The following is a 9,779-nucleotide window of genomic DNA, read 5'->3' on the forward strand; positions in this document are numbered from 1 at the left end:
TTTAGTAAATAAACTTCTATTTGTTTTGGTACACTTGAAATGCTGAACCAAAAGTTTGTAAGGGTTTTAAAGGATTACAGTTTGAAACAAAATGGTAGTGGATAAACACAATAGTGTTAACAATGGGTGGGGGGAGGGGGTTGTTCTACAGGAGACTACAGAAGTTGGCCATAACCATTCATGGCAGGATGTGTGGGTGTAACATAACCCTTTTGCTACAAGGGTCGTTTTTGCACACGTTTAGAAAATAATTTTAGACCTGAAGATTACACAGAACCCTCAAACATTACATATTTTCTGAAAGCAGACACCCTAGAGAACAAAATAGTGGAAGTTTCAATTTTTTATGTCACGCGATATTATTGCAAAGGTCTAGGAAATGCAAAATTTCAGTACAAATTGCACTAAAGTGAATTTTAGGGCAAACACAATAGGTTACCCAAATTTATGGTAAAATATAAAAGATAAGGTTGCACCTAGGAAATAGATACCCAACATGCCAAACCTTAATTTTGTGAGTGCCTATGAAATGGCAACAAAATTCTGTACCCTATGTTTTATATAGGTGATGTTCTATAGGTCATCAGTTTAGAGTTACAGAGGTCCAGTGCTAGAATTATTGCTCTCACTCTGGTCTGCGTGGCGATATGAAACGTGTATAGCAATCAACGTTTTCACGTGTAGGCTCCCTGATGTGTGCGCTTATGCTTGTATATTTGGAGTGGGGCCTCAAAAAAAATTTTTTTTTGGGGGGGGGGGTATTACGTGTTTGGGTGTAACTATTTTTTTACAAAAAAAATGTTTGTCTTAACTTTTTTCTTTTCATCACATAGGGGACACAAAGATGATTGTTTGGTGACAGGTTCTCTTTATTGAGACACGCTGGGTCTAAAAAACCCTGCATATCTCTTCTGCGATCCATTAGATGTATTGCAATGCAAACCACATTGCAATACATCTTTCCCCAGCTATTCTAGCCAGGAAAGTGACATCCGTGACACGGAAGTGACATCATGGATGTCGCCTTCCAGGTCATGAAAAGGAGGGGAGGGGAGGGGAGCTCGTCCGCTCTCCTCTCTCCCCTGCACAGGCCATGGTGCTCCCCGAGCCTGCAGATGGGCAAGTGGAGCCTGGTTACATGGCGGGAGCATGACCGCGGGGGAGGGCATTGGAACCAGGGGGCTGTGGAAGCAGTTGGTGGTAGCGGAGCCACCCGATTCCTCTCAGCTGACCGGCAGGAGTCTGCCTGTCAGATTTGTACGCAATCCTGGTGGCTGTATAAAATCCCCTGCTTTCAGGTCTGTACAGCGTATAGACTTGGGAGCGAAAGGGTTAAAGTGGTAAACCTCAGACATGAAATATGAAAAAAGCATATCCTCCTATAGTGTGTACTTTTTCAGTTAAGATCAATAAGTTTTTGTCTGCTGCTTCATTCCTCTATCAGCATTAGTCACTTCTCACAAGTTTTACAGACACCAGGAAACAAATGGTGACAGGGGAGGGACCTCCAGCAGACTGACAGCGTCAGCTCTGTTCCTGTGTGCTGTGTGGAGGGGGGTGTGTCCCTTCTCTCCAATCAGTTGTCAGAGCTCCCTCACCGAGCTCTGCAGTGTGTAACTTCATCTCTCCGCTCAGACAAGCTGCATAAATTCTACACTCTGACTGAGGCCAGTCACTTTACTGGATATATGTTAGAGTTTACAACCACTTTAACATCTGAAAAACATTTACCCTTAGATCTCCTGTGAGTGTATATGTGTTTATGGAGTAGCTAGGGAAACAGTTACTGACATTGTGACACTGGCCTAATTCTAGGGGAAACAGGTAGCTGAACATATCCAACTTGTCCAATCATCGGAAATGGGTCAACTGGGGGTGTCTGCTATCAGCTAGGGACATGACGAGCATAATCATCTCGATTTTATATCTGTACCTATCATTAGGACCCACACTTCATATTTTAGAACTTGTAGTATAAAACCATCGTTAAAACCTATTTTTATCTTGTCATGCTTTTTTTATTAGTTTCAATAAACACTAAAAGTTGCCATCCACACTAAACAAACATATCACACTTCATGGAATTCTAGAAGACAGTTTCCTCAAGTCATCCAGTTGGCAGTAACAACTTTAACTTGACAACCAGACATGTAGACTCAATGTAACTTTAGGCCAAGCTTTTATTAGTTTTGCATACAGAGGGGAAGGGTTAGACCCTTTGTCAAGTTTTTATTGCTGTGTCCCCATTGGGCAGATTCACCACTCTGTACTGGTGACCGCTGTCAACAAGTGAGGGATAATGCCAAATTTTACAGGTGTTCCAAGAACAAGATGTAGGGGGAACAAATGTCTAAGAGGGGAATTCCTCTCACTTTAGGAGATATTTGCCAATTTCTTGTTGCATCTCTAAAACATAAAAGTGAAGGGAAATTTTCCCAATTGTACACAGACATTAAAAAAAAAAAAAAACCCAAGAAGACGTTTTAACCCTTTACGATTGTATTCAAAGCTAAAAAAAAAAAATGTTTGGCTATAAATAAACTTTAGGTCTCCTATGCTTGCTTATGTCTGCCCAAAATGTAACGGATCTTCATGAACACTGATCTGTAGACATATACATAGCCATAATCTTTCAGTATTTGCTTGTACATTCTGTGCAAATTATAACATGTATTTCTTTTACCTGATATATGTGCTCATGGAGTAACTGGCCGTCTGTAAGAGAAAAAAAATACCAATTTAGCTCAGAAGGTTCAGTTTTTACATACATACAGTACATTCCTAGATTGTAAGCTTGAAAGAGCAGGGTCCTCGAACCCCTTGTGTATTGTTTTGTTACTGTATTGTCTCATGTTCTGTCCCCCACTATAATGTACAGTGCTGAGCAGACCTTTCTGGCGCTATATAAATACTATATAATAATACAGAATAAAATTTTAAGGATGCTTTATTTTATTGGCTTTTAAATGTTTAATGGTCTGGGGAGTACTGTAAACCATGTCAGATGCTGCACCACCAATACCTACATTCTGCCCTGCACAAAATAATAGGGCAGGGCAAAGCAACAGGTTAATTGTAATGCCCTTCATCCCAACCGTATATATTTACCTTCCTTTTTTTATCCTTCAGCTACATATACTTGATGGGAGGAAAACAAAGACAAGTAAGCTGTAAGCTCAAGTTGGATCTCTACTCAGACCTTACACAGAACAGCATGGCATGGAGAAAACTAGGTCAATCACCAAGCAACAGTGCTGACCCATCCATATCCACACCCAGACACAACAGCTCTTTTCTTTGTTCCCAATAGCTGTACAAAGTGGCAGAAGAGCAAAGAAATAGTGTATGTATTGTTGGGGGACTAGGCCTTAAAGGGAACCTGTTGCACTGACCTACTTGAACAGAGCAAGGTTTACTTTAAGCTGCTTGTATCTCAGGATCAACTGATTATTATGGCACGGGGTTTTTACTGGAAGTAACCTCTTCTTTCATCACATATACATCTCAAGTAAAGGTGTATTTGCTTCATATCTATATAAAAACAAATATAAGTGGCATGTCCCTCCTGCAATGCAAAATTTATCTAATTGATGCACAGCTTGGAGAACTGCATTCCAGATCTAAGCTTGACCTGGGTCCTACTGAAACTGACCTAAAAGTCTCAACACAGTGGAATTTCATGAAAAGGATAAATATCAGGCAGATTTTGCATTCCTATACAAAACCTGCTTGAAGCAGGTCAAATGCGCATTACAATGAGGTCAACTGCAGGTTATATGTACCTGTCAATAAATCCTGAATGGCCTCTGAAGTGTCTCAAACTGTTGCCATCAACACAAACCCAAAGCTCCTCAAAAAGGCCCTAAGTAACCTGTGGAGTTTATTAACTAAAGGTGGTTCACCAGACTCTCCTGCACCTCTTCATAGAAACTAATCAGCTTCCAGGTATTATTGCTAAAGCTTAATTGAACAAGCTGAGGTTAGAAGCTGATTGGCTACCATGAACAGGTGCATGAGATTCTGAGTGAACCAGCTTTAGTAAATAAACCCCTGTATGTCTTTGGGTAGATGATGGTTTAGGTACTAGAAATATTTCTGTGTTTCCAAATCGTGGCCAAATTTGCAACTTTTGATTGGGTGTCATTATTCTTGACGGTACCTCAAACCTGGTCCAAGTCTGTGATGAGCATGGTAAAACACATGTTTAAAAATTGTACTAAGCATTGTTGCTAAAAAAAAGAAGAAAATGCTTCTATTGGGTGACAAGTTTCCATAGGGAAGCCCATTGAAGTGAATGGGCTGCCCTATGCGTGACACGCTAGAACACGTGTAAATTGCAATTTCAAAATTGCAAGTGGGAATGCTCGTTCCTGCAACGCGATGTCTGAATGGGGACTAAATCATTTACAAAGTAAAAAATGGTACAAACATGGATCTTCCAATGTATGGTGACTTTCTAGTACTATATTTTTCCGATTTCATCAGCGAGTATTTGCGAGGGTGGTGCAATGTACCATATGTCTGCACTGTGGAACAACAATGTTTACTTTTCTTAGATCTGCAATTCATGTGTTATGAAAGTTACTGGCTTATATGACATAATCTGTTAATTTTTCCCCTGCATGGACATTGCAGACATTAGAAGGTCGTGAAAAGTAAGCATTACACAGTATTCCTGCATGGGAACTGTTTCTTTTTGAAAATGTAAAAATACATTCTTTTTTATTAATTCATACAGTTAAGTAAAATAACTAGATAACCTAAGAAATAATTGTTAATATTTCAAAATATAGGTTGTTACATAAACTCAACATGACTTTAGCAAGTGCAGCTCTCCTAACATGGACTTTCAACCTTTATTCCCTACTGATATATATACACGTTACATATCTTTCTGTATATGAGTAAGCTTCATTTCCATGCTGGTTGATTTACTAAATGCAAATAGACTGTTTACTTTGCAAGGGCTTTTTCACTAAGCAAGGGAGTTTCCCATTAGGCCCCATTCACACCTAGCATAGCATGTACCTGCATTTTTTGCAATTGTTTTTGCATCTTCACTTGAATACGCTGCCCTATGTGCGACAAACTTGCCAAAGAAGCTCCTGAACCTTTCCAGGCGTAAAACTTTGTGTATTTTTAAATGCGCATTTGTCATGCATTTTGTAGTATGGCAAAATTGGATGATGGAAATCACAGAGCTTTACCTTATTCACTAAGCTGAGGGAAAATTCCCTTGAGTAGTGAACAGCCTATATTCCTTTATTAAAGGATATGTTCACCTTTTGGGAAAAATAATAAATGCACATTTTTTGCAGAAAAAAAAAAAGTGCATTTATCCTATATTTCTGCAGCAGCCTGCAGAACATTGCACCCGTGATCAGTGGATGGCGGGTGCAATGTCAGGCTCTTGCAGTCAGACAAGCTGTACAAACTGCAGGTTTTGTGAATGTTTAAAAACTGCAGGTTTTGTGAATGAACTACAGAAGAGCTCATCAGTACCCTTGCAATTTGAGCACTACAAGCCACCTGCTGTGGTGGCAGATGGGACTTGTAGTTCTCTCATTCACAGACTGCTGTGAATGAATGACGTGGCTGTGGGGGCAGAGCTCCACACCGCTGCGTCGCTTTTGAAAAGTGACAGTGGGTGTGGGGAGAGGAACTCCCTCCTGCTGTCACAGGAAGGTGAGGATGAGGTTGATTACTGGAGCATGTTACACAGTACACCATAAATATTCTCTTGTATGTGAAATTAAGAATGTTGTTCTTACCATTCATGAATAGGGCCTAAGATACATAGGGAATTTTTAGCAGCTAAAATCCTTGATGATTAATGATAGAACATTGGCAATTGAACACTGATGTGCATGTACATTTACACTCATCTGTAAAGTGTTTGTGCGTTTACTAGCCATTATTTGTTTTTTTTTTTACAGAGTTGCATTTGTATGCATTTATGGTTCATGTGCATTTACATGTGTTTTGGTATCTTTATGTGCAAACACACATGAAAGGATCTGACTGCAATGGTATGAATTAGGCTCAATGAAATACACTCATTTGTCCTGCTTATACATTATATTAGAAACATGTTTGACTGCATCTGGTGTACACAGGCACTTAAAGTGTACAGTATGTAAGCGCAAAACTTATTTTTTTCCCTTTTGGATACAATAGGGAATGGTTGGGACCCGGTCATTTTTTATTTTGTGCTGTGTACCATTGGAGAGATTTCTATTCACTTCCTATTTCTTGGACACACCAGGAAGTAAGGGTAGATCTCTACAAAATCTTATCATGGACAGCTATTACCTGAACATTTCCCCCTCTATTGCTAAAAAAATGGAGGAATCCAACTGACTTTTTATACCAGTGACAATGGCCACCAGTAAAAATAGAGAAAGTTAATTTTTTGAAGATGGAAAAGACAATACAAAAACTGACAGGGGCTCTATCCAAAACTAAAAAAAAAAAAATAATAATAATATAGACTTCACACACACTTGCTAATACCACTTTATTTTGCCAAATACACATGTGCCAGAGCTGCAACTGTGCCAAATTAAATGCTGGGTAATGTGCCAGACATCCAAGGTTTTCTTCTCTTGCCTCGAGCCCCGGTATGTGGTGCATTAGCATTCCCTTATTTACACAGAACATATTAGAACTGATAACCCATTCCCTATACAGAAAGAGGCTTTGAAAACCATGGGGCTCTGTTAAAATACCCAACACACTAGGTGCTATAAAACGTGTGTACAATTTATTGAGAGACTCCCTTAAAAATAAAATTCCTATAAATATTATTCTAATCACAAACATATTTTGCTAAGCAATGGTATATTTCAAGGAACAAACTCCAGATACAGTTCATTTTTTTTTTCAAATACCAAGCCACTGCAACCAGTTGGAGCAATGGAATTCATTGATAGTATTTTTAGATATTTGTTATATTACTTGACACAGCAAAGAAACGGCTTTGTTAATTTCACAAATATCTACAACTTTACCAGCCAATAATGTAATAGAATTGTGTGAAATGTTATATTTGTCAATATCCATAATGCAACATTTAGCTTTTTCAATAATGAAAGTTGTATGGTTATATGTGAACAAATACAAATGATTGTGTTTGTACATACAGTGATGGCCAAAAATATTGGCAACCCTGTATTTCTGTCAGATAATGCACCACCTCGCCCAGAAAATTGTTGCATTTACAAAATGTTTAGGCATTCTCATGTTTACTTCTTTTGTTTGCATTGCTATGACACAAAAAAGTGGAGAAGCAAATTGCCAAATCTGGCACATTCCACGCAAAACTCCAAAACTGGTCTGGACTAAATGATTGAAATCTTCTCAAAATTGTAAGAAATAATTGCACTCCAAGTTTGTGACACTTCTGTCATTTGTAATTAAACTCACCTGTAGCAATTAACAAGTGCTGATAATATAGGCATCACAACGGCAACCAGTAAAAATGGTGAAAAATTGACTCAACCTTTTTGTTGCGTGTCTCTGTGTGCCACATGGAGCAAGGAAAAGAGAAAGAGCAGCAAATAATTGTCTGAGGATTTGAGAACAAAAATTGTGGAAAAGCATGGACAATCTCAGAGTTACAAGTCCATCTCCAGAGATCGTAATGTTCCTGTGTCCACTGTGCACAACATTGTCAAGACGTTTACAGCCCATGGCACTGTAGCTAATCCCCTGGACATGAGCGCAAGAGAAAAATTGATTAAAGATTGCAACAAAGGATTTTTCGAATGGTGGATAAAGAACCTTAATCACCTTCCAGACAAATTCAAGCTGATCTTCAGGCACAGGATACAACTGTGTCAGCTCATACTATACGTCGCCATCTGAATGAAAAGGAGGTGCTATGGTAGGAGACCCAGGAGGACTCCACTGCTGACACAGAAACATAAAAAAGCCGGATTGGAGTTTGCCAAAACGTACCTGAGGAAGCCATATTCCTTTTGGGAGATTGTGCTGTGGACAGATGAAACAAAATTACGGATTTTTTATAAAGCCTGTCTTCAGGAAAAGAAATGAGGCCTTTAAAGAAAAGAATACAGTCTCTACAGTCAAACTTGGTGGAGGTTCACTGATGTTTTGGAGTTGCTTTCCTGGTTCAGGCACTGGATATCTTCACTGTGTGCATGGCATTATGAAATCTGAAGTCTACCAAAGAATTCTGGGGTGCAATGTAGGGCTCAGTGTCAAAAAGTTGAGTCGCTGTCAGAGGTCATGGGTCTAACAGTAGGACAATGACCGAAAGAACATGTCAAAAAGCACCCAGAAATGGTTTCAGACAAAGCACTGGAGAGTACTGAACTGGCCAGCAATGAGTCCAGATCTCAATCCCATAGAGCACCTGTGGAGAGATCTCAAAACAGCAGTTAGGAAAAGGAACCCTTCCAATCTGAGAGACCTGGTGCTTTTGAAGAAAGAAGAGTGGTCCAAAATTTTAGTAGAGAGGTGTAAGAAACTCATTGATGGTTACAGAAAGCGATGGATTTCAGTTATTGTTTTCCAAGGGGTGTGCTACCAAATATAAAATTGAGGATGCCAATAATTTTGTCCTGTCCATTTTTGGGGTTTTGCGTGGAATGTGTCAGATTTGGCTTTTTTGTTTCTCCACTTTTTTGTGTCATACCAATACAAACAAAAGAAATAAACATGAGAATGCCTAAACAGTTTTAATTTCAACAATTTTCTGGGCTCAGTGTTGCATTATCTGACAGAAATGCAGGGGTGCCAATATTTTTGGCCATGACTGTATATATATCCAATCAGCCATAAAAATATAACGGACAGGTAAAGTGAATAACATTGATTATCTAGTTACAATGGAAGCTGAAGGTCGGTGGGATATATTAAGTAGCAAGTGAACATGTTGTCTCTGAAGTAGATGTGTTAAAAGCAGAAACAAATGGGCAAGGATTAGTGTTACTTTGACAAGGGCCATATGAAAACTGGGTAAAAGCAACTCCATAACTAAAAACTCTTGTGGGATGTTCCCTGTTTGCAGTGGTCAGCATCTATCAAAAGTGGTCCATGGAATGAAAACCCAGTGACAGGGTCATGGATGGCAAAGGGTCACTGATGCATGTGGGGAGCTAAGAAGGGTCTCTGCACTCTCATCCAATAGAAGAGCTACTGTAGGCTCACATTGCTGAAAAAGTTAATGCTAGTTCTGACATAAAAGGTGTCAGAACACACAATACACAACTGTATGTTCAGTAGTGCAAGACAAAAAAATTCTTTAAAAATCATACAATGTGATTTCCTGAATTTTTTTTTATTCTGTCTCTCAGAGTGGGAATGCACCTACAATGTGAATTTCAGACCCCTCCATGATTTCTAAGTGGGAGAACTTGCAAAATCGCAGGGTGTTCAAATACTTCTGTTCCTCACTGCAAGTGTAACAATGTATATAAATGCAGGCATCTACTTTATATACTTTGTAATATCATGTATCAATGCTATGTGTCATTTGGAGAATTACATACATACAGGGGTTGAATAACTAAAGGAAAAATTTGACTGATTGACAGGGTTGATTTACTAAACAGATTTTTCACTCTGCAAGGGACGTTGCACCGTATAAAGGGAATTTTTCCCCAGAGCTTAGTGAATGTGAAGTTTCACTTTTTAAAGAATACCCAATCATGTGCAAGGAAAACTTAAAAAGCCTGACATTTTGCTTGCACATGATTGGATGGTAGAAGTCAGCAGAGCTTCACCTCATTCCCTAAGCTTTGGGAACATTTCCT

The 9,779-nt window shown here is 39.0% G+C and overlaps 1 protein-coding gene across 3 annotated transcripts in view; it reads right to left on the bottom strand.

Annotated features, from left to right (window-relative positions):
• Positions 1–9,779, bottom strand: part of PSPH (phosphoserine phosphatase) — a 29,104-nt gene that overhangs the window by 18,463 nt on the left and 862 nt on the right. For 2 of the 3 annotated variants that reach the window (XM_089668473.1, XM_089668471.1), the window contains exon 2: positions 2,684–2,715. In XM_089668473.1, the coding sequence (XP_089524599.1) occupies positions 2,684–2,700 (17 nt within the window). In that variant the 5' untranslated portion in view covers positions 2,701–2,715. Of the gene's footprint in view, positions 1–2,683; positions 2,716–3,108; positions 3,184–9,779 lie in introns of those variants that run through there. The other variant, XM_089668472.1, reaches the window with a different exon arrangement.

Source organism: Staurois parvus, unplaced genomic scaffold (assembly GCF_062004578.1).
Source record: "Staurois parvus isolate SC_StPar_1 unplaced genomic scaffold, SC_StPar_1.0 ptg000058l, whole genome shotgun sequence".
In the NCBI taxonomy this organism is placed as follows: Eukaryota; Metazoa; Chordata; class Amphibia; order Anura; family Ranidae; genus Staurois; species Staurois parvus.